At 45.1% G+C, this 26,127-nt stretch overlaps 1 protein-coding gene across 2 annotated transcripts in view; it reads right to left on the bottom strand.

Annotated features, from left to right (window-relative positions):
- Window positions 1-26,127, bottom strand: part of SH2D3C (SH2 domain containing 3C) — a 79,782-nt gene that overhangs the window by 11,950 nt on the left and 41,705 nt on the right. For both annotated transcript variants that reach the window (XM_029612061.1, XM_029612062.1), the window contains 5 exons: window positions 11,904-12,032; window positions 8,556-9,004; window positions 8,321-8,445; window positions 7,314-7,867; window positions 6,362-6,477 (listed from right to left, as the gene is read on the bottom strand). In XM_029612061.1, the coding sequence (XP_029467921.1) occupies window positions 6,362-6,477; window positions 7,314-7,867; window positions 8,321-8,445; window positions 8,556-9,004; window positions 11,904-12,032 (1,373 nt within the window). The remainder of the gene's footprint in view (window positions 1-6,361; window positions 6,478-7,313; window positions 7,868-8,320; window positions 8,446-8,555; window positions 9,005-11,903; window positions 12,033-26,127) is intronic.

Genomic DNA, 26,127 nt, shown 5'->3' with positions numbered 1-26,127 from the left:
GAATCAAGAGTAGAACCCAGGGAACTGTTAGGTGCGGTCAAGCCCACACAATCACACTCCTTCCTTCTTAAAGTGTGTCTTCTCTCCTATATTCTAATTTCTTCCTTTATCTTAAACAACAAAGAACTAAAGTTAAATAACACCAAACTTTTAGCAGAGTTAGAAAAACTAGACATGACTTATAACACTCACCAAATAGTATTTATTATGATATAATGTTACAGTATTTTTGATGGCACCTGTTTAAGAGTTGGAATTCTAGACACTTTATTCAACATAGTTTTTGTGCCTTATTGTGAACCGTTGTGATGGCACCCGCTTAACGACGGTATAGAAAAGATTTTAAATAAATAAATAAACTGGTTCAAGTGAAATGGGGAAATCACCTTTGGCAAAAAGGAAGGGATTATCTGAATGGATACTCCTGTTTCTGAAATCTGTAGATTTGGATTCCTTCTGGACGAGGCTTGTAACTTCAAAATACACTGTGCCAAACAGGTAGGTACCAGAAATACCATCTTCAGTATCAGGTCTTTAATAGAAGCCCCCATAACGGGCACAAATGGAGCCTCACATAAAACCTGGACAGCTAAATGAAGATCTAATGAAAGACCATCTTGGAGGCGTGGCAAACGAAGATGTTTTACACTCTTAAAAACTGAGAAACATTCAGAGGAACTGCTAGAGGCAAGCCTTGCAACTTAACCCTATAGCATGCTACACCTGCTACATGCATCTTTAGGGAATTTAAGGCTAAGCTCTTTTGAGGACCACTCTATAGAAAGGAAAAAACTATAGGAATTGAAGCTTTAAAGGGAGAAACTCCCACCTTCGTCAAATACTTTCCAAACTTGAATATAAGCTAGCGAATTTGATTTCTTTCTTGCCTGTAACAGAATAATTAGCACTTCCATCAAATAACCCTTTCTCAACAAACATCTCCTTTCAGTAGCCAAGCCGCCAAACATAAGGGAGTCAATTCCTCCAATATCACTAGACCTTGAGCAGGAGATACGAAACATGATCCAATCTCAGAAGACCCCCCACCCCAATCGGAGTCTGATGAGATACACGTACCAGATGCTGGACCCAATCTGGAGTCACTAGAATAATCTGTCCTCAATATTCCTCTGTACTTTGAATGACCCATTCTATCATGGGCTAAGAGGGAACACATAAAGAGGTTCATGATTTGGCCATTGCTGCATCAATGCATCTACTCCTGCTGACACAGTTTCTCTTCTTTGACTGAATAAATTGACTGCTTTGTAGTTCTTTTGCATGGCTGAAGGCCTCTTCCACTAATTCCCATGCACCTAGATCCAGAGTGTGATGAATCAAATAGTCTGTCTGAATGTTTTCCACCCCCACAATATGTGAGGCTAAGAGCACCTGAAGATACTTTTCCACCCATTTGAAAGAAGCTCTGTTTTCATTGCTGCCAGGCACCTCTCTGTGCCAGTTTGATTTACATATGCCACTGCTGTAGCATTATCAGAGAACACCCTTACTGATTTGTTCTTTTTCACAGGGCAAACTATCTGTATTGCTTTCCTTATGGCTCTTATCTTGAGGCAATTGATGGACACCTCTGTTTGATTCCAGAGACCCTAAGCCAACTTGCTCTGACTATGAGTGCCCTATCCACACAGATTGGCATCTATTGTAGCTACTACTGAGACTGGAAACTCCAAAAGGCATTCCTGCTCAGGTTCCAAATTGAAAGCAATCATTGTAGACTGAATTTGACCTCTGGCACCAATGGTAACTGCACTTTGAAATTGTGTATTTCAGCATGTTAGAAGGGACCTCTGCAACAGTCTTTTATGAGACCATTCCCAAGGAACTAGATCCAACATCACAGCCATTGTTCCAAGCCCTTGTAGACAATCCCAGATCTTGGGTGCCCTGCACTTCAGTAGATTCCAAACTTGGGCCATGAGTCTGAAGATAATTTCCGACATACAAAAGCACTTTGGCACTACGAATGGTGAAGTGTGTTCCCAAATACTCTATGATCTGAGATGGCTCCAAACTTCTTCTGAAAATGTATCCTCCATCCCAGATCTTGTAGTAATTGTACCACTCTGGTTGTTGCCCTTCAGGCTCCTTCCTCCAATTTTGCCTGTATCAGCCAGTCATCCAAGTAGCTGTACCATCACACTCTCCTAGTGCAAAACTGCTACTACGTCTACCATTATTTTGAAAAAGGACCTTGGGGCTGTTGCCAATCCAAAGGGGGAATGCTTGGAACTGATAATGTCCTCAGAGTATTGCAAACTGGAGATATTTTTAATGGGAAGGACATACTTCAGAATGTATAGACATACTTCAGAAAAATTCAGCGAGGTTAGATATTCTCCTTTTCTCACCCTCACAATTATGGAGCAAACAGTTTCCATTAAAATTGTGGAACCTTCAATGTATCATTAACCTTTTTGAGATCCAGAATGTGCAAGAATGTGCCTTTTTTCTTTGGAATCACAAAATAAATTGAATATCTTCCTTGACCCCTCTCTTCTCTTGGTAACGGAACAACTGCCTCCAACTGAAGCAGATGTTCTAAGGTCAACTTGATGGCCAATCTCTTCTCTTGAGAGGTACATAAAGACTCCAGAAAGGTGCTTTTTAAATGTCATGCAAACTCTAAGACATAACCATCTCTTATCACTGCCAATACACATTGATTGGTAGTGATGAGACCCACTCCCCATAAAACTAAGATAGATGACCCCCTATAGGGGGAACAGGAGTGTAAGCCCCTTGAACTTTTGGATCTTCCTGCACTAGAGACACGTCGGAACCCAGCAAGTCTCTTGTTAGAATGAAAGGATTGTGGCTTGTTACTACTGCATCCTTTAACAGATGTATTTGCCTTCCCAGGCCTGTAACATCTCATTTCTCTAAATTTAGACTTACTGGATCCCCCTTTTTGGATTCCCTTAGATATATCCTCTGGTAGATTAAGCGATTTGTTGTCGCCACTATGCTCCCCCAGCTTAAGGTCCTCACCAAAGAGTAGCTTCCCTTCAAGGAAGTATCCGTCGACCAGTTACGCAACCACAGCAAATGCCTAGCAGCCATTGAGGACGCCATGCCCCTAGCAGAGGTACAAATGAGGTTGAGTAATGCATCAGCTATAAAAACTGTTATGAGTGCCATCCGCGGCAGACCAGCGGCTCGGACTCCTCACCTCTCTCAAGTGACTCCAGTGCCTGGTCTCTCGTCTCTGGCGGTGGTAGGCTGCTGGCTCCGTCCTCGGGCCACCCCTGGTGCCTCCGGCTCAGCTACAGACCCTGGTATCTCCGATCCAGCTACAGCTCCTGGTGCTCCTCGTCATGCCTCTCCGGTGACCCGTGGAGAGACGCTGCTACTTGGCGCCACGCCCCTCCCTTGGTGCGCGCACATCACTGTGACTTAAGTAGGGCCCGCGGTGGGAACCAAGCCGCAGCCCCGGATGATGATGTCAGCGGAGCACCGGTATATAATCCCGGGCTCCGCTCTCTAACTTTGCCTTTGCAACAGGTCTCCTCGCTGGTCGAGTACTCATTGCCTCTTGAGGGATTCTCCTTGCTCCTGTGTTCCTGATCCTCGCTGACTCCTTTTCCTGGTTTCCTCGTTCCTGTGTTCCTATTCTCCAACCTACCTTCGGATTGCCTTCTTGGATCTTGACCCCTGCTTTGCCTGACCACGCCTTTGACTCTCTCCAAGCCCAGACCTCTGCTTTGCCTGACCATGCTGTGACTCTCTCCAAGCCTGGACCTCTGCATTGCCTGACTACTCCGTTGCCTCTCTCCAGACCCGGATCTCTGCATTGCCTGACTACTCCGTTGCCTCTCTCCAGACCCGGACCTCTGCATTTCCTGACTACTACTCCGTTGCCTCTCTCCAGACCCGGACCTCTGCATTTCCTGACTACTACTCCGTTGCCTCTCTCCAGACCCGGACCTCTGCATTGCCTGACTACTCCGTTGCCTCTCTCCAGACCTGGACCTCTGCATTGCCTGACTACTCCTTTGCCTCTCTCCAGACCTGGACCTTTGCAGTGCCTGACTACATCTGCCTTTCTCCTCACTCAGACCTCAGCCTTGCTTGCCACCGCTTCGAGATTGCCACCAGCTCTGACTCAAGCTTGCCTCTCGATGCCTCTTCAGTCTACATCCTGGACTTGGCCTCTTCAGGCTTCAGCCTGCTCTTGCTCGGGCGCCCCCTGTCAGACTTTGTTCCTTTGGTGCCCGGGTCTCTGGGACTCTACCTCATCCAGAACAGACTGTATCTTTCCTCTGTTGCTGTCTCTAGGCTGTCCTCGATCCTTCCATCGATGACGACTTACGGAGGCCCACCTAAGTCCAGCCGGCCCCGGTACCCAAAGGCTCAACCCGCGGGGAATGAGGGCTGGTATTGGTGAAGCACCAGCCAGCCTCCGTCCATCAGCCCACTTCGCCTGCCAATGGTGGAGACCTGTAGGATCCTTCCTGCAGGTTGCCTCAACCCCACCTCGGCCCAAGAGTCCACCTCCGGCACAACAAAAACTATATCTGATTCTAGCCATTCCACTTCCTTGAGTGTGACAGGAATTTGCTGCACCCACTGTAAGCATTCACGAGACATGAAACTACTGCAAATTGCAACTTGAAGAGCAAGCGATGCCAACTCAAAAATTTGTTTCAGAACCACTTCAGTTCTTCTAACCAGGGTATCCTTCAAAGTGCTACATTCCACTGGAATTGTGGTTTTCTTTGTAACTGCTGAAACCAAGCATCCACCTTCAGATACCTTAATAAATCCAACTTTTCAGCGGGAAATGAATCAGCCCATATGTAAATTTACCTCAGGTGAGTCCCTTTATGCCTTTATTAAAGCTCCTATTGTTTTATGGAAAGGAAAAGTCTGAACCAGCCTGCTAAGACCCTCTAAAATTGAATAGGAGGGAAGCTCATTCTTCCTGACTAACCTAACCACTTTGGGATCAACTCTCTCTATCTGAGGACTTTCTCCCTCCTCTAGGGTTTCTTCTTCCAGGTCACTATGTCCCTCAGAGAGTTCTCCCAAGGATTCTGTCTCAGAAAATATAGATGCTTTATCCAGATCATTCTCCTGAACTAATATGGGTCTCTTTGATGCTCTAAGATCAAGTTCCGCTTTCTCCCTTGAGACAACATTGTTAATTGACACCCTTTGAGATTTCTTCCATCTCATACAGAAGGTCTCATGCATGGGAAGATCAAACTCAGAACAAAAGGAATCCTGAGAAAACCAATACAAACTTAGTCTACCTTGTTCTCCCTTATCTTGAGGCTTAGATCCATCTTTTCCCACAGGTTGCAGAATTGGAGACCCATTGCCTTCCTGTCTGGTTGCTGCATTTTCAAAATGGCTGCCAGAATACACACTGCCAGTTCACCTCCCCCAAGAGGAACCCAAATCTAACCTGGAGATTGTCAAGGTGCAGAGCACTGCAGTCCCTACTGCTGACCTGAAATCCATTGCATGTGACCCTCTCACAGCCTTCTCGGACTGCGCCAATATTGCCTCTATGTAGTTATGGCATACTTCGGCCACAGCCGTTCTCCCATTCTACCTTCCACACACTGTACATTGCTTTCTGCATTCCATTTCAGCCGCCATTATCTGCTACATGCCAAAAATTTACCGCCATGGTACACTCATAAGTACTCTACTAGGGATATTACGATTCAACCAAGCCCTAATGCTTCTTCACAGCACAGACCAGCTGAGCACTCAATCTCCCTTTTACTTTTTTTTATACAAGACATTAAGAGAAGAGATTATTTCCTGAAAAGAGAGAATAACTGCTCAGTCACAGGATTGCAGGACTCTTCACCCCACCAGGGACAAGTCTCATCTCCCAGGACAAGGGAGGAGAAGGAGCCAGGCTCTTCGCTGACAAAGGTTGGAAAGAGAGAACTAGCATCACTGGTTTTCAATTGCCTTCCTATAAACAGACGAAGCTAAAAAAAATAGTACCTGAATCCTCTTGCTCATCTATACTCCACCAGACAGCTTGCCCTAAAGCAAAAACCCTTAAAAGCAATTTCTGTCCTCAGACTAGAAAGCTGCAGGATTCAACACCTCTACCATCTGCTGGAGACAGAGAAGTACTGAGATGCTACAGGCTTCACTGAACTCTATGAGGACTGATGTCAGCGAATCAGAATCTTCTCTGTCTCCTTTTGCTGGCAGGGTGGCAAATATGTCCTGGACTGGTCTGAGGAGATGATAAGAAAGAGATGTATATACCCCAAGGGGAGAGTAAAAGAGCAACATGCACACTCTGAGAGGGAGAGCAAGGCATATACTTTATATGGAAGAGTATGGTCAATGTGAAGATGACACATACCGCTCAAGCAGGTCAAGACGTAACTGCCGTCCATGTGGGAGGGTGAGAAGCTCCATGCCTGAGCTCACACCCATATGTCTCTGCATCTCCTTGGTGACACCCAATATTCTGGCAACCTGGCAACAAAAAAAATAGGTAGAAATGAAGTTATTTTTTAATTGACTAAGAGCCCTTACTGACCACAGTTTGGCCCCGACCATCTGAAGGGGTTTGCTGGGTAGGAAGATTAGGGGTCAGCAGGGCCCATTTTTCTAACATTGGGTGCAGGTTGGAGAATTGAGCTGCCAGCCTTATTTATTTATTTATTTTTCTATACTGACATTCGATATGGAATATCACATTGGTTTACAGTGTAACTCATTACATAATATGACAACGGTGTCTTATTATTTTTACATTGAAACATGAGTCTCATGAGTCTGATGTTTTTTTTTTTAGAAAAGGTCACCACTTAACATGTTCCCAGAGAACTTTAGACCTGCTCCTGGGGTTGACTAGAGTTAGCCGACAAGCTTATTCAGTTAACCTCTAATATTGGAGTTAGTCAGAGAAATTCTCAGCTAACTCATCCCCATCCTGGAATGCTTCTAAAATGCCCCTGACTTATTCGGCTACATTTTAGCCAGATAAGTGCCTGTGATATTGAAAAACTGGCAAATTATCTGGCTAAATGCTTCTGAATATTGGCCTAGCAGCTGTAAAAATATCTAGGCTCTAAGAAGTGCTAGCACTCACTTTTTCAGACTGGACTTTGCATCCTTGAATACCTTTCTCCCAATGCTTCAGGAACCACACCACAGCCCAAAACATCTGAGCACTGCCCCAGAATCTGTTTCTTACCTCCACCATGGACAGGAAAGAGAAAGAACTCATCAGTCCCTTCTCTGTTGCCCACCTATGACTTCTTCAGTCCCTCTATCCCATTCCCCAATTCCACTCTGACTGCTCCTACCTCACAATCTGCTTTAGTGATGTGTCTGGCTATGGTCTTGGCATCCACCTCTGCCAGTAACTCCTTGACCTTCTTCAGAACAGCCATCTCTAGAGGTTTATTTTCCACAGTAATCAGCAAGGACCTGAATTCTGAGGGACTGAAAGACGACTTCATTTCCACAGTTGGAACCACAAACCCTCCTCCTCCATCTCTTTCTGCTTTTGTCCTCTGCCTGGCCTCAGCCTCTTGGCACCCAGTTCCATTTTCCATGTAGCTCTTGGGTAGAGGTTGCTTGTTGGTGGGATCTTGTGTTGTCCTCTCTTGAGCACCAGGAGAGGCAGGGCGGAGCTGGCAGTACTGCCCAGTGTCTGCATCACTGCAGCTATTCAAAGATGGGGATGTTGAGGTATCAGGGTACTTGTGGCAGGGGATGGAGTGTGTGTTCTCAGCTGGATCTGTTACAGGCTTGTTTTTATTCCCTGAACACAGTTGGGGTTCACTGGATCTCCTCATTCCGGAGGATGCAAGGGCTAAGGCTCCTCCTACATCCCCCTCAGGCTTTAGTCTTGTAACTATGAGGGGAAGAGAAGAGTGGTTACAAGAAATGAAGCAATACCACCTTTATATACACTGTACGTATTCCTGTTTTGTGTGTACATATGACACAGACAGACATATCTGAGCACATTTCCTCATGCTCACAGTGCTGAGCATGGAAGTGGAGATATCCTGAGTAGGAGACTGGGCTGATACAGAGTAGGTTTTCAGGGGAAGCGGAAGAATACGTATGAATCAAGGGTATATGTATCAATGCTAATGAATGGAAAGTTGGAGTTCTCAGGGGAAGAGGGAGTATATGTATCAGTGCTTTAGGATGGAGAGTCTAGATTCTCAGGGGAAGTAGGAGTATACATATTGGTGCTAATGCCTTGAGTGTTGAGATTCTAAGGGGAAAAGGGAATATATGTAGCAGTTCTCTAGACTGGAGAGCTGGAGTTCCCTGAGAAAGCAGGAGTTATACATACCAGTGCTATAAGCAGGAGAGTCAGGGGTCTCAGAGATGGGTGACATTGAAGAATGCAGATCCTGGATTTGATGCACACTGACTGCACAGTTTCGGATCATATCACGGTGATATGGTGATGGCACACTAGGAAAAAATGTTGATGAGTCACCTGATAACCCTCCTCCTTATCCCCATTTCCACAGCCAACAGTCCTCCCTGCCATCTTCCCTCCCCCCCCCCCCCCCCTCATTTACCTATTTGGGCATCCATCACTCCTGCTGATCTTGTCAGCAATTAGTCCATCTGTCATGGTGATGCTACGTCTCTTCATGTGACCACCTTTGTGACTGATGGGGCTATGAGGCCCACTCGGCCTCCCATTAGCTAGTCCATAGCTGGCCTCCAGGTAGCGTAGTGGGAAAGTACGGTTGATGGGACAGTATATGACAGCCCCGCTGTGCTCGGTCATAGCCCTGCGGTTCCCCACATAGAAGCGCACCAGTGCTGGGATGCTGTCAAAGCTCTCCTGCTCAAACAGGTACTGAATGCGGCTGCAGCGCTCACTCATTTTCAGCATCACTTTGTCGATTTTGAAGTGCAGCGGTTCATTCTTCCAGCGGCAGGTTAGTACGTAGTCCCCCAGGCTGGTGAGCGAATCACGGATCAGGAAGTCGCCATTTCTCTGGACCAGACTTTCTGACACCTAAGAACAGAAAGAAATAAACAAGCTATTCTTGGCAAGCCTGTCCACTTGGGGGAACTGCAGCTCCTGCCTTTCTGGGATAGCTTTAGCAACATTTCCATATTTGCCTATCAAAACTAACCTTTACTTATTTACTTAAAGGATGAGAAGCATGACCCTTTAACAAAGTGTAAAATTAGGTGGGAAAGAGATAGAGGTCACCTTGTTTCTGAGGAGGAATGGTTTCTAATCATACCTCATAGACCGAGCCCAACAGGTAAGAATTGGTTCTACTTCTCTGATTGGTATCCAGTTTCTTCAGGGATCCCTCAGGGAATGGCATTATCGGCCACACTTTTTAACATTTACCTTGCCATTCTCCTGTTTAGGCATAAATTTTAACATTTACACCAATGACATACAATTCTATATCTCTTGGCCAAATACTCTAGCCTTGGTATCCCTCTGTTTGAATTCATTTCGATGTTGGTTAACCCATAACAAATTGAAATGTAATGTTTCAAAAGCAGAAATAATCTTGCTTAAAGCACTCAGATTCCCATCACATCACTTTCCGATTTCTTTTTCATTCAACGATCACACTTTTCCCATTACTCTTAAAGCTAAAAATCTGGGAATTACTCTTGATCCACACCTTTCTATGAAAAATCATATCTCTCTAGTTGTGAAATCATATTTTTACATATTACACTTATTAAAGAAACTGAAACCTCTGCTTGAAGTAAAAGACTTTCAACTTGTTTTACAATCTCTAATTCTCAATAACCTGGCTATTATAATTCTCTATATCTCGGTTTGCCTGCATACATGATTCATCCATTCCAAGTTATTCAAAATGCTGCTGCTTGACTTCGTACCAGAACAAAAATAAGGGACTGTATATCCCCTACATTCTACTCCCTTCACTGGCTTCCAATAGCTTTCAGAATACCTACCTATGGGGGTCATTTATTAAGCATTATTCCCATACACACAGAATGGGAAAAAACATTTAGTAAATGACCCTCTATGATTCATAACCTCCTGCAAAGTAAAACTTCTATCTGATTAAGTACCATCCTTTGCACTTATAAACCCACAAGACAGCTCCGTTCCTCCAACAAAAAGTATTAGAGATTCCAGCTCCTAAAGTTGCAAGATTGAATGTAACTAGAAATCGGGCTTTTTCTATAGCAGGCCCATGCTTGTGGACTTCTCTCCCTGATGAATTAAGAGAAATATCCTCTTCAAAGCAATTTAAGAAGGCTTTAAAGACCTACTTATTCTCCTAGCTTATATTTCAATTTTCAGTACAATTCCTCAATCCTTAAAGTAACTCCAAAGTTCAGGCCCCTGCTTTCCTACGGAACATCTAGAGCTCTGTATGTCTAAGTTTTTATTGTGATTTTACATGTAAATTTATTTTTAATTATGTATGTTTACTTATTGTAAGCCACTTCAAGCTTTTGTAGAGTGTGGCATATAAAAAATTTTAAATAAATAAATGAAGGTTATGTAAAGGGAACTCCATTTATGCCACACATCAGGAGAATGGTTATAAAATTCCTTATCACCTGAGAGATTACATAAAATTAACTAGATTTTTTCTGATAGATGGTGGTGAAGCTGTGGCTTAAATGGGGATTTCTATCTTATCTGATGGTCTTACCCTGTAATATTGTCTTGGATATATTGAATCACACTGATTATTGTTTTGGGTCTTCAGACCTTGCTGAATTGATTTATTTCGGATACTACGCCCGCCAAAGATGTGCAGGGTTCAGCTAGGATGAGCAAAATGTCATCTGCAAATAAAGAGCGTTTGAAAGAAGTCTCTCCCATCTGTATCCCCTTTATAATTGGTGAGGATTGAATCCTCATAGCAAGGGGCTCTAAAAACAAGGCAAATAAAAGGGTGAGAGAGGACATCCTTGCCTAGTCCCTCGGCCAATACAGAATTCCTGACTATATCCCCCATTTACTTTTACTTTGGCCCTAGGGGAACGATACAGTTGTTGCAACCACTGCAGAAAAGATGGACCAAATTGCATCTTCTGTAGTGTAACAAATAAAAAAGGCCAATGGACAAGATCAAAGGTCTTCTGTGCGTCAATTGATAGAAGGATTGTATAGGAGTTGCCTTTCTTCGCCCACCAGATTAGGTGGGCAATAAGTTTGTGCACATTGTCAGCTGCCATGCGGCATGGAATAAATCCCACCTGATCGGAGTGCATCAGATAGGACATAAAACGGTTCAGCCTCAGGGCTAGTATTCTGGCTAATATTTTTAGATCTAAATTAATTAAAGATATGGGTCTATAAGAGCCACACAGGGAGGGGCCTCTACCCGGTTTAACTCTAACAGTTATTCCTGCGACACTGGAATGAGTGTGGAGGGACCCACCTTCTCGAAGAATCAATGGGACTAACAGCATCATGCAAGGTACACCCTTCTACAACCTCCTTTTGCCTCTCCCTCATTTTACCTCTTGACTTTCTCAGAGCAGTCTTCAGTACCCTGTAGTGTGTGATTTCAAGAATGGCATTAGGGGATTTCTGATGGTCACAGTGATTTGGCAGTAGGCTACTGGTATTGGCCCAGGACCACACCTCTCTTATAATCCAGAGTGAAGTCATAAAAGAGGTGTGTCCTTTGTCTCCATCAACTTTGGAGAACAGAAATCCCATACATGAAGACCAGTCCAGCAGGACTCAAGGAAAGAAAATTTTTAGATAAGCATAATTTAACCATTGCTTTGGATTGAACCTGTTCCAGGGAAGGTGGCATAAAAGTATAACATAACATATGTGAGCTTTCAATACCACGTAGGGCCCATCTTCAGTTAATGTGCACAGAAATATTAAATCTGAAGTCTACACATGCCACAGTCCTGTCTATTCGATTCTTTACGTCCCTTACCTCTCGTGGGATGCGTCCATGGTACCATGCATGACTACGTAGATCTGTGACACTCAGTTTCAGCTCCTCCTCAAGTTCCTTGTGCAGCTTCTCTGGTGAGGAGTCCAGGATGTATTTCTCCTTTGAAAACTAATGGAAAAAGGAAGCAGTCAGCAACAGAGGGTCATTGCTGCTTCTGAAGGTCAGCAGTTCCCTCCCTAAGTATTAACAGTGACTATAGTAACAGATGATGGCAGAAAATAATGGTCTGCCCAGTTACCTTTGTCCTCACTGTTAAGGAGCTCTGAATCTACAGAATGTAGGGATATCAGTCCCTATCCATGACAGTGTTTTGGTTTTTTTGGAAGAACATAAGAGCAGCCATACTGGTCAGACCAAGGGTCCATCAAGCACATGTCCTGTTTCCAACAGTGGCCAATCCAAGTCACAAGTACCCTTCACATTTATTGAATTACCTCAAATATACAATTTAAAGAAAAGTGTATCCAGTAGCAAATAAACATATTCCATGTTAACATCACAACGAACACTAAGGAAACAAAAAAAAATTAAAGGGGGTAAATAGGTAGACAAGGCAACAGCAAAAGCCAGAAGGATGCTTTGGTGCATAGGGAGAGCAATAACCACCAGGAAAAAGGAGGTGATAATGCCTCAGTATAAACCCCTGGTAAGACTTCATTTGGAAGACTGTGTACAATTCTGTAGATTGCATCTTCAAAAGGATATAAACTAGATGGAGTTGGTCCAGAGGGCAGTTACTAAAGTGATCAATGGTCTTCTTCATAAAGCATATGGAGACAGACTTAAAGATCTAAAACTGTATATCCTTGCAGAAAGGAGGGAAAGGTGAGATACGATAGAAACATTTAAATTCCTCCAAGAGATAACAGCACAGAAGGTGGTCCTCTTCCAGTGGAAGGAAGGCTCTGGAATGAGGGGGTCATGGGATGAGGGTGAAAGGCGTTAGACTTGGGAGTAATCTAAGGAAATATTTTTTTTACAGAAAGGGTGATGGACACATGGAACAGTCTCCCAGTGGAGTGGTGCTGCAGACAAGGACAGTTATCAGAATTAAAGAAAATATAGGACAAGCACAGAGGATCTCTGCAGGAAAGGAAGAGACTACAAAACTGAGCAGGAGATGTTAATGGGCTGTAGGATCTTTATCTGTGTTACGTTCTGTATATTAATGCAACCACAGTTTCATAGCTATAATAGGAAGGAGCAAAGTAGCCAAGAAAGGGAAAAAGAAAGTTGACAACTAAATGGGTGCACCTACATTATCACATTTGGCTAAAGGAGACATCACATATATTAAATGCATTGCAGGAACATTATCTGATTCAATGGCTGTTTGTAAAATTTGAGTTACATCAAGGCTGCCCAAAATTAACTGTCCAACTTGTTGTGTCTCCTTGCATTTTCTTATATTTTCTTCTGTGGAAGATAAATCATTGGGAGTCAAAGTTTCAGGGGAATGCTCCAGAATTTCCACAAAATATTTCCTTAGCATTTTTCTAAGCCAAATCACTGTCTGGCTAATTTTGACCATTTATCTTTAGGCCTAACTGGCTTAATATTCAGCTGAAAATTCTTCTAAATCTAGCCGGTCCATTGAATGTTACTCCTTTAAGTCTTACCAGACCTTTCTGAGGTCCATATTCAGAGGCATTTAGCTCACAAGTTATCTGACCAAATTCTACTTTTTGAATATTTTGGACACCTATCCAGCTAATGTTTGGCCAGATATCTCATTATCCAGCTAAGATTTAGCTGAATAACAGAGCGGTGTTCTGGGGCATTTCTGGGAGGTTAGCAGGATAACATATTCAGCTATTCAGAGTTAGCCAGATAATATATTCAGCTATCTAGCTAATTCTAGTTGTGCCATAGAGCTGTCCTAAATTTAGCCAGATAAACTTAACCTGCTATGTTTAAGACAGCTGTCTACATTCAGTGGCTGTACCACTGAATATCCCTCCAAAATTAGCTGGGTAAGTTCATCCAGCTAAATTTGCAATCCTGCCAGTGACTGAATATGGACCTCTTTGTCTTCCTATCTAGTCTGGAACACATTTTACTGTTACTGGCCAAAATCAACCTGAGCCTTCTCCACTACTGTTCCTATCAACTGTGGCTTTACTTCCAATGCCAGTTCAATTTTCTGCTCCTGATCTAGCAGAGCTTAAGTGGAGAAAGTCATCACCTAGAGTCTGGCTCCAGGGGACTGTTTGTGCTGCAGATTAATGATGGCATGCCGCTTCCACTCACAGCAGCCACCGGTTGTGCTGAACCTGATGCATCTCCGGCTGAGGGGGCTCTCAGAATCTCTCTACGCCACAAGGCGCTAGTGGAAGATGCCAAACTTCAGGACTTAAAAGATGATTCAAACTCCACCAGTATTCCTGCAATCACCAAAGAGTCCACCAAGGTCCCTTCCACCTGAGACGCAAATCTATTTATTAAGCCAGCAGAAGGATCAGTGAGGTTTCAGATAAAATAGCCCTGACGTTTCCTTCCTCTTGTCCATCCTGAGATAACAAGTTGTCTCAAATATGACAAAAATCAGGACAGGTAGAAATTGAAGGCATGTGCCCCTCCTCTGCAGTTACCATCTTGCCTTCTCCCTATTAAGGAGTTTTTGTTGTCTTTCTCTTTGGCATACATGATCCTCTATTTCAGGGGTGGCCAACTTCAGTCCTTGAGAGCCACAAAGAGGCCTGGTTTTCAGGATATCCACAATTAATATGTAACCCTTACTTGGGGGGAGTGGGGAGTTAAGGTCCAAGGGCACACAAACGTATTTGTTCTCTTTGGAACATACATCTGGCTAGCACTTACTCCCTTGTTTAACTCTCTATCCCAGGGTGGATTCTTTCCGTGGGGGCAAGCTCTCACTTATGGCCCAGACAGTAGTTTGTTCTTCCCCGTGTGTTGTAAATAGATGCATCCCAAGGGATGAGATGCTGGGGCAAACCAGGCAGGACCAGGTTCTGGGTGTTAAAATAAAGTTTACTGATTTTGCAATAATTAAAGTCCAATTTGTTCATAATATTGAAGTTACAGCTGACTGATAATACAGATGTGAGTTTCTCATTAGGTAGGTATCCTTTATTTCATACATCTGGGTGAAGCTTCCCATGGTGGTGTTCCCATGGTGGTGTTCTCCTCAAACAGAGAAAACAGTACTACCTGAATCCATCTCATCCTTGGACACCCAGCATGTCCTGGTCCCATACATGGAAATCCGATTGGGCTCTCTGTCTTGATCATTCTCCATAGTTTTGTTGTGGGGAATTTCTCTTGTAGGAAAAGTCTCTAGAAAGAGGGGACTAGGCTATTCCAGCTCTGGATCCCCATGGGAAGGGGCGAGTCAGAAAACTCTCCCCACAAAGCAATGGTCCAAAATACATTCTTTAAGGAAAACTGGACACATCTTCAGCCATCATAATCTCTCTCAGAAGGTGCTGTCACCGGTCTTGCCACCTAGGGAGTAGAGTGGAGCTCATGGGTCTTCAGTCCTCTGAACTGAGAGCCCTAAAGGGGATTCCGGCCCAAAATCTATCTTCTGTAACTAATAGAAGAAGGACCTTCTGGTAGGGAGTGCATGATGAGGGATCTCTTCAAACTTAAGGCGCATGAGGAGATTGGGTGGCCTCACCAGAGAGTTGAAAAAAGATATGCTCACTGTTAAGAAGCTTTCTAAAACTGACCACACAGGATACAAAAATGGCTGCACTAAATAGGATGATGCATCCAATCCAAGCCCTCCAGGTTGGGAAGGGCAGAGAGGGATGGAAGGCTCATAGATGTTGTTTCTAAACAGGGACCTAGGGACATCTAGTGGCTGACCCAAGAGGACGCCACAAATATGCATAAGATAGATCTGCATAAAATGGAAGCAATGCATGCAAATCTATCATGCATATTAATTGTGGATATCCTGTAAACCAGGCCTGTTTGTAGCTCTTGAGGACCGGAGTTGGCCACCCCTGCTCTGTTTTCTTTGCAACCAGTTCCTCTCTCTTCCCATGACAAACTACAAAGCTGCTGCCAGAAAATCCAGCATCCTGTGTCCCCTGCATAGCCTGCCAGACAGATTCAGCTACATAAGCACCTTCCATTTTCGCTAGGCTTTCTAGTTATTACTGTACTTGTAACCTGCTATACAGATCTCATTACTGGTTTGATTTTAGGTCCTCTGCACAGCTTGCCAGATACACCCAGCCATGTGAACAAGTTATTATTGTACTTGCAGCCTGCCAGACAGACCTATCTGCTAGTTTAAATCCATAATCACAGCCCACAGCCATGTCCCATGTGCGTATCTTTAAACAAGATTAGATACATTTCAATTTGCCTATTTTCTTCTCAAATCCATTTCTTTAATGCACATTTCATTTTTCCTTATTCGCCTAGGGATTATATCTGACCAGAAAATTCTAGCTAGGAATAAAGCTATTATCTGAGTCTTTCCTAATTCTTACTATTGTAGTTGGACCCCGGATTGTTTGTGTGCTAAATCCAAGAGGCTACATAGTTCCAGAGTTTTCTCTTCCTTCCCAGATCACTCACTCTCTCACTCTTATCTCTTAGCCCTTGGGATGCCGGGTTCATCCAGCAGGGAGGAGGTTTACACCTCTAGTGCCCCTGGTGCTGTGGTGGACAACACAACTCAGTCCAGAATTCTCACACACTTTGGGTTAGCAAGTACTCACAATGGCTGGTAGAAGCAGAGGTCAAAGGCACCATTAAATGAAGCACAGAGTTCAATGGTGGTATTCAACTGAAAACAATTTACAGCAACTTAAAGAGGATGATTGAAGAAAGTATGGCAAAAATCATAAAGAGCAAGATGAAAATCATCACTAGGAAAGCAGTGGTTTCTTTGTCCATGGTGCAGTTGATAGCCACTCTCCTTCCTCTAATTGACTAGCCAGTCTCCAGAGTCTCCACTATCCCTTCCCCAAAGAGGGTGGGATGATTGTCGTCAGTAACATAGACAGGGGAGAAACAAAAAATCCAAATTCTCCAAAAACTCATTCTAACAGTCCTCCTCAACAAGTCCACAGCTTCACCCCACTGTTTACTGGCAGAACATTAAAACAGCCGATCTCCAATGTTCACAGCAAGGGGAAACTGACCTTACTACAAAAACTAGTCTCAAAAATCTCCAAAAACCTCTCCTTCAAATCTTATCCCCCTAAAATCCTCACCTTTGCTATTTACTGGGCACAAAGATGAAAATCAGAAACCCAGCCCTTCAAGACTAGGGTTTGCCTGACCTTCAGGATCTGGATCACAGGGTCACAAAGAAAAAAAACTCCTTTCTCCAAAAATGTCTAAAACTCCAAACTCCTTAAGACTCTTCTCAAAACTCACTCCTCGATCAGTCTGCCAGGCATGCAGAAAGACTTCCTTGATCAATCCTTGGGGAAGAAAGACGCTTTGCACATGCTCATATTCATATCTCTGAGTCACATCCACAAAAATGTGGAGTAACAGCAAGGGTGTAACATTGGCTGCTGTGGGGTGGCCTCATGACTGCTTGCACTCACCTCCCAAAGCCATGGCAGCAGGGACGCCGCCATACTGCTCCTTCCTCCCCTAGGCACATGCTAACTTTTAATGGTCCCATGGCAGGAACGTGAAAGGGTCACTCCTTAATGATGTTGGTGCTGGCTGGATATTTAAACCCAAGCCATATGCCCAGCGGGTTCCTTAGCAACAGGTCTTCCTGTTTAGCAAAACATGTTGCTAATCCTTCATGCCTTCCTGTGCCATGTCTTGCATCCTTGTTGCTTAGTCTTGCCTTGTTGTCGCCTTGCCCTCCTGATCCCTCCATGTTCTAGTCCCTTAGTGTCTTGTCCTTGTCTCGTCTGTCTGCCTGTGACTGACTCCTGGTTCTGACCTTGGCCCTGGTCACTGACTACTATTTTTCTGGATTGCAACATGCTCTGACCTTAGCCTGGACCCTGGCACCGCCTGATTGCTGCCTGCCCCGACTTGCGCCTGGACCTTCACCCTGTCTGTTTGCTGCCTGCCCTGATCTCTCTCCGGAACATGACACAGTCTGCTCGCGGCCTTCCCTGACTGCTGCCCAATACACAACTTCCTCTGACCATCTCTTTAGGGACACTCGCCTAAGTCCTCCCAGCCCCTGGAACCCAAGGGCTCAACCTGCAGGGAACAGGGCTGGTACAGGTGAAGCCCTAGTACCAGCACCAGTAAGAGTGAGTCCACCTGCTGTCGACGTAGGTCTTTTAGGTTTGCCTGCTAAGCTGCATCAACCATGCCACAGCCCAAGGGCTCACATCTGTGACAAAGGGGAGATTCTCAAAAATGCTAAACCTTAACCATGCTGAAAAATAGGGCCAAAAAGTAGCAGGTACTACATTATAAATTCAACTCCCTTGTGAGCCACTAAATTATCATTTTCTAGGTGAATCAGAATAACATGCAGGGTTCTCCCTTCTACAATACAGCTGGTATCTAAATCGATCCCATCTCATTGTGCATGCTACCATCTAGTGGGAAATACCTATTACCTGAATGAAATTCACTTTGAAGTGCCAAAAGGTGGACTATAAAATCAAATAAATATTTAAATGGTGCATTTTAAGCCCTTTGATTCTAATCCTAAAAGCTCTCACCATCAACTCTCTACAGCTTGCTTTTTGGTTCTGTACAGATGTGTGCAGGCTATACATTTTTAAAAATAAATACTTAAATCCAAACTAATATTCACTGGCTTGTTCTTTTCTGCTCAGACTTTACATTCTGCTATCAGGTAGTACCTCTTTCAGCACCAATCCAGTCAGTCTCTGGGATGTAGTGGTCTGTTGTGAGGTTTTGAGCCTGTATTACTGCAAACCACAGGTTTGTAGATTTCAAACATGACTTTCTTCAGGATGGTAACATAACCAGCTGAAACCTACTGAAATTCCCCAGAGGTTTTTATTTGTCATCCCGCCCATCCAACCCTAGCATTCCCACTCTCTTCAGACTGACCATAGCATGCCATTCCCCTCCCCAAACCACCCCAATACATTTTGTCCCCCACCCCCACCAGCATGAATGTAGTACTCGCTTCACCTGCTGGACCCCAGCACTCTTTTCCACCCTCCCCAGATTAGCCCCAACACACTCTGACCCCTCCCCACCCCACCAGCATTTCCTTTTCCCCTCTCTGGCTCAAGCACACACCCTTCCCTTCTCCCTAACCTGATCTCAGCACACTTCCAAGCCCCCTCTGAGACCCAACCCTGGGACACTTCCCCTCCCTCTCCAGCTCCCAGCCTGGAATCAGGACACTGTGGCTCATCACTCCCCAGTCTCACCCTATTTCTCCCAGCACAGTTCCAATCCCCAGCCCAGTGCCAGCAGTCTGACCACCCCACCAGTTTGACCCCAGTACTTCCTTTCCCCTCTTCCCTCTGTAGCCTAACACAATACTCTGTTTCTCCTCTCTACAGCCTGACCCCAGTACAGAAGTGTGTGTGTATGGTTGTTGGTGGGGAAGAAATGGATGTGTATACAGTTGTTGAGGAGACAGGGATCTGTGTGTGTGTGTGGGTGTGCAAATGTGTGGCAGAGATGAGGTTTAGGTGGATGCCAGGAGTATTGGTGTGTATCATTGACTATGGCGGTCTGGGTACATACAGCTTGGGGGTACAGAGGGGTTGTGCATGTGTGAAAGGCTGAGGGGCAATGAATTATTGTGAGGGTGTTGATGAGTTTTGTATGGATGACTGGTGTAACATGGAGGTTATGTGAGTGGCTGGGGAAGTGTGGGTAGATGGGTTTGTGTGGCTAGTTGGGGCAGGTGTGGGTTGTTTGCAGTGGAGAGAGTATAGAGGGTGCATGGGTGTATAAATGGATAGGTATGTGTGAGTGTGCGAGGAAAGCTGAGGTGGGTGTGGGTAACTGGAATGGGTAAGGGGAGGCTGGGGGTGGATCTGCATGGATAGCTGGGGTGAATTTGGATAGCTGGAGGCCATATGGACAATGTGTGCATGGATGGGTGTTTTGTGCACAAATGGCTGGAGGATGTGGGGTAGTGTGAAGTGACAACAGGATTAGGTGTGGATGAGTGATGCAGAACTCAGATTCTGTCAGTATATGGAAAGGGGGTGTTGGATAAGGGTAAAGAGAGTATATGTATGTATGAGTGGCTGTGAATTTGTAAAAGAGAGAAAGAAAGACCAATCTGATGTGGTTCTGTATGTGGATAAGGATAGCAGTGGGATTTATGGACAGTGCATATATCTTTAGAGAGGAGTGGGGGACCACAGTGTTTGGACATAGGATAAAACACTCAGGCAATAGTTCCACATGGCTCCTTTCAAATCACCCATGTTAATGTAGCCAATGTATCTATTTGTGCTGTAAGTGCACACAGTGTGCAGCACAGCACTGTCAGCAGTGTTATTTGACAGCACCTCATATACTCTTGAGTCGAGGTAGGATTGGCTCTTCCTGTAGGAACATAAGAACATGCCATACTGAGTCAGACTAAGAGACCATCAAGCCCAGCATCTTGTTTCCAACAGTGGCCAATCCAGGCTAAAAGTACCTGGCAAGTACCCAAAAACTAAGTCTGTCCCATGTTACTGATGCTAGTAATAGCAGTGGCTATTTTCTAAGTCAACTTAATTAACAGCAGGTAATGGACTTCTCCAAGAACTTATCCAATTCTTTTTTAAACACAGCTACACTAACTGCACTAACCACATCCCCTGGCAACAAATTCCAGAGTTTAATTGTGCATTGAGAGAAAAAGAACTTTCTCCGATTAGTTTTAAATGTGCCACATGCTAACTTCATGGAGTGCCCCCTAGTCTTTCTATTATCCGAAAGAGTAAATAACCGATTCACATCTACTCGTTCTAGACCTCTCATGACTTTAAACATCTCTATCATATCCCCCCTCAACCATCTCTTCTCCAAGCTGAACAGTCTTAACCTCTTTAGCCTTTCTTCATAGGGGAGCTGTTCATCCCCTTTATCATTTTGGTTGCCCTTCTCTGTACCTTCTCCATCGCAGCTATATCTTTTTTGAGATACAGCGACCGGAATTGTACACAGTATTCAAGGTGCGGTCTCACCATGGAGCGATACAGAGGCAGGTGGACCGAGGCAGTGCAGAGACACATCAGGACTTTCACTTATACTAACCCTCGTTCCCCTCGGGTTGAGCCTTTGGGTGCCAGGGCAGCAGGACTTAGGTGGGGTCTCTGCAGATGGCAGGAGAGGTCCATAGTAAGTTGGATTATAGGCAAACAGCGATCAGGCATAGCGGGGGTCCAGGCAATGGTCAGAGGCAGGCAGGTGTCAAGCGTATCTGAGGTCCAGGCAGAGGTAAGTCGTATCCAGGGTCCAAGCCAAGGTCCAAACCAGGTATCAGTCCAAAGGGAGTGAGGGGAATGATAGGCAGGGCAGGCAGGTGAAGGCAATCACAGAAGGGCAACAAAGATGGAGACAAAGACAGAAGACAAACCAAGACACGTGGACAAGGACTGAAGACAAGTTGGATGGAAAATTGAAGACATGCCGGACGAGGAACTGAAGACAAGCTGGACAAGGGCAGGAACGCTGGAAGCAACATATACTACTCAGGAATAGGTGGACATGTTGATGAGGCAGTGAGGGAAGGGCAAGTGAGTCCTTTATAGGCCTTGGCTTGTGAGGTCATCAATGAGCACCATGGGGTTTTTCCTGCTGCAGGCCCTTTAAATGAAGATAGGTCAGGTGAATATGTGCCTAAGGAGGAGTATGGTAGGATGAAGCTGGCGGTGTCCTGCCAAGTGACTAGTTGGCGGCGTTCCACTGTATGGAGAGGCATCAGGGCCCTGCTGCGTCGTGAATCCGGGGTGACGGCCTGACCAGGGAGGTGAGTGCAGTTGTTCTCAGGGTCAGACCGTGAACCGCCAAACATAACACATGCATTGGTTGAACAGGCGTCAGATGGCATCTGATATGCATGCGGATGTACATGCTCCCAGTTATGCTGTTCCCAACATGCTCTACCGTCACCAGGGCTCTGAGGAAGAGGAGGAGTGCGCATGTGTGCCAGCATGTGCATACTTACTCCCCCCCCCCAGCCAGCCGCTATAAAGGGGCCCTTCAGCTTCTCCCATAGCAGGCTCTGCCAGGGATCATTTGGTTGTGTGCAGACTGCCAGTTCAAAGCCAGCCAGAGCATTTTTGCTCTTATTCCTGCTGTACCAACCCGTTTTCTCCCACAGTCTGCGGTGTCACTAGATCATTCTTCTGCTATCTTTTCAGTTTTTTGGGGTTTTTTTTGCAACTAAGGATCTTCTGTATTTAGCCTTATTGAAGTCTGATACCATTTTAGTCTCCGCCACTTGCTCTGAGAGGGTGTTTCACGTATCCATGACCCTTTCTATGAAATAAAAGTTTCCTGTTGATGTGCCTGAGTCTACCCCCTTAGAGATGACCCCTAGTTCTATTACTTGCTTTCCATTGTAAAAGGTTTACATCTTGTGTATTATTAATACCTTTCAGGTATTTATATGTCTCTTTCATATCCCTCTGCCTCTTCTGTCTTCTAGTATACATATTTAGATCCTTAGGTTTCATAGTAGACCCCATACCATTCTGGTTGTCTTTCTCTGGATTAACTCCAACCTGTCTATATCTTTTCAGAGGTATGGTCTCCAGAAATCAACAAAATATTATTGGTAAGGCTTCACCAACAACCTGTACAAAGGTATTATCATCTCCTTTTTAGTCTACTTTCTGAAGAGAAAGAAGGCTTATGAGATCACTATGTCCATGTGTGTGGGTCCTATCCAAGCTAAATTTTCTAGATGTCAGGGGGGACATGAGGACTCCAGGGGTGTTTATTTCAAATCTAGGTGCAACCATGGATGCGTGCATCCCAAAAAGTAAGCTCCTTTAGTTCTGGGTGGAACTTCTTGTTTCTGCCTCTCCTTATGCACCCTAACATTCCTCTGGCTCTGGTCATTGCCTTGTCACACTGTTTTGCTACCTTCATTTCATCAGACACCATCACCCCAAGGTGTCTCTTCTGGTCAGTGCACATTAGCTTCTCATCTCCTATTGTGAACTGCCTTCTCACATTTCTGTACCTGGAAAGCATGACTCTGTACTTTTTGTACTGAATCTTAACTGCCAAGCATTTGTTCACTCCTTGAGCTTTCTTAGATCATTTCTCCTTCTGTCTGCTTCTCCAGTGGTGTCTACTATGTTGCCGATCTTAAGTCAAACCTTTCTTTCTGATCCCTCTGCAATATTGCTTATAAAAATATTTAACAGAGACAGTACCAGGACTGATCCCTCAGGCACTCCACTTATCACTTTTGTTGTGTCCGTCGATCTCAGACGGCTTCGACCTCTGTGCCTCACCTTTCTTCCTTCTCTCTCCTCAAGCCTTGGGAAGATGGCTGCTGCCACATCTTCATGCCGCTCTCTCCGGCGTCTATATCCATATCATGGCGGGAACCTCAGGGGCATCCCCTCCGAGTGATGTCATTACATCCTGGTATTTAGCCTGCCCCTTGTTTGCTAACAAACTGAGTTAGCAAGGACTGGATTGGAATACCTCCGGTCTAAGCTGCTCTGCCGCTTCCTAGCTGCTGCAGGAAGCTCTCTCTGCCCTTCGGGGTAATTCTTCTAACCTGGGTACCTGCTCCTTGGGGGCCCTTCTGCTCTATTTCAGGTACCTATCCTGGGATACCGGGTACTTGCTCCCGGTATCCCAGGATAGGGATACCGGGAGCAAGTACCCGGGAGCAAGGGATACCGGCAGGCACCGGCAGGCACCAGAATAGCGGCAGGCACCCTATTCTGGTGCCTGCCGCTGAACAACTTCTGCCTGTCTGGACCATCTACTGTACAGCTTCTGCTTCAGTGAGTACTAACCCTCTTAGTCTGTCTCCTCTCCAGCTTCAGCGCTCCTTGCCTACATCCAGGACCTGGTACTGCTACGCCACGCTGCCTATCACCTACTCAAGTGTGAGACTGGTCTCCTCTGCTGAGGACCTCCTGGACAATTTCACTGGGTTACCTCCACTGCTGCCCACTCCCCGGGCAATACCATTGAGCTGTACAATAAATAAAAACTTCTCTGTGTCTGCATGTAAAGAGTCTAGCCTAGTACTGTGGTTCCTCACAGGGCTCCTCCCCGTGGGAGTGGCCATCACCGCAGTAACCAAGAATCCACTCCAACACCTCATAACCATAACAACTTTCTATTCACCACTACCCTCTTTTGTCTACCACTCAACCAATTTTTAATCCAGTCTGCCACCTTGGGACCTACCTCCAGAGTGCTCAGTTTTCTTGAAGACTCCTATGCAGAATACTGTCAGAAACTTTGCTAAATAAATCTCATCCAGTGCACAGCCTTGATCTAATTCTCTAATAATCTAATCAAAGAAATCAGTCACATTTTTTGCCTCAGTCTCCCTTTAGTAAAACCATATTGCAAATCCTGCAACCCAGTGGATTCCAGATATCTCACTATACTTTCCTTTAGTAGAGTATCCATTAATTTTCACACCACTAAGGTAAGGCTAACCAGCTTTTACTTTTCAGAATCCTTTCTGTTGCCACTTTTATAAAGAGGGACAACTTTCATCTTTCTTGAGTCCCACAGGACTATTCCCATTTACACAGATAAGGAACAAGTCCTTCAGTGGATCTGCCAGGAACTCTGAGCTCCCATCCAGCCTTATGCTATTATCCCCCTGCTACATTTATCTTGACCTCACCAAATTTCCCATCTCCATTTCCCATCTGTCAGTGCTCCCCCTACCTCTGTATTGCCAGTGCCATCCCAACCCTCCTGTAGGGAGATATCCCATGTTTTATCACTGAAAGTACCTAATATGAATCATAATAGCCAAAGAGGAATGCAGACAAGTATGCTGACATGCCCTAAACACTGTCACAATTAAAGAAAATAAACTTTAAACCAGAACTGAAAGTTAGTATCAAAATCTGCCTGTTTGTCAGCTCCTCTGTAAAGAAAACCAAGGCAGAGGGACAATGCAGCAACTTAAGCTCATAAGCTGAAGTCATGGACCGGTCAAGGGAAGTCCAGAGGTCAGAGCGACCCCCACCCTTGGACAAAGGGGGAGCATTCTGAAATGGAGAAAACGATGCTAGCATAAAGCTTGGCATATGTGGCAGATTCCCCCCCCCCCCCCGAAGAAAAGAGGAGGGGGAAAAGACCTGCAATGCGGCAAAGAACCTCCACCCCCTACATGATTATGCACAAGCTTATGCATATTTATCAGCTGGAAAGTATAAGACAGAGGGGCAAATAAGGAGCAAGGGAATGAACCCGAAGCAGCCCAGCACCCCCTGATATCAAGGAGGGAGAAGACTAGGTGTGGCCAGGAGACCAGAGAGAGGAGACGCCCTGCTTAGGGTCAGACGGTGGTGGGCAGTATGAGGCAGTGAGGAGCTGAAAGCAGCCTGGCAGCTCTGCCTGTAGCAGACCTGGATGCAAGCCCTGAACTGCCCTGCAGATCTGCCAGTACCAGACCAGGAAGCAAGCCTTCTCCCCTGCCCACATTCTCCAGACCTCCAGCCAGACTCTGCATCAGGGAAATCGCCTGAAGTTGGGACCAGGGGTAAGTAATTTAGCCATAAGTATTAATATATTAAGCAGGCTAAGGTTTATAGCATGTTTGAAACCACCCATGGTACAGATCTTTCTTTAGACTAAACTGGTGCTTAGTGGCCAGGATGTTAGAGACAGGAATTGTTGTTATCTTCTAAATGCTAAATCTGCCAAATCTGATAAATAAAAGTCTAATTCTGAGGAGGACATGTTGTCTTTTTCCTGAACGTAGGATCGTGAAGTGAAGTGGGAGGGGAACTGGAAGTGTCCTGTAGCAGACAGGTCGCTACACCCCTAAACTTACACTCCCTTTGCTGCATCAGTAATGCCTCCCTAACCTGACCTTCTGTATATTGCCAACACCACTCCCAAACCTTCCTTCTCTTCATCGCCAACACCACACTCAATTGTATCGTGTCTGCATCACTGACACCACCCCAACCTGAGCTTCTCTGCATCATAAATGCCACCTCCATCCCTGCCTTTCTGCATTGCCAATTTTACAACTAACCCTGCTTTCTCTGCATTGGCAACATTACTCTCAACCTGCCTCTGCATCACCAATACCATCCCCAACTCTGCTTTCTTTGCATTGCCAATACCATCTCCA

This window comes from Rhinatrema bivittatum, chromosome 8, assembly GCF_901001135.1.
Source record: "Rhinatrema bivittatum chromosome 8, aRhiBiv1.1, whole genome shotgun sequence".
NCBI classification, from domain to species: Eukaryota; Metazoa; Chordata; class Amphibia; order Gymnophiona; family Rhinatrematidae; genus Rhinatrema; species Rhinatrema bivittatum.
This window is presented reverse-complemented; position numbering and strand designations above follow the sequence as displayed.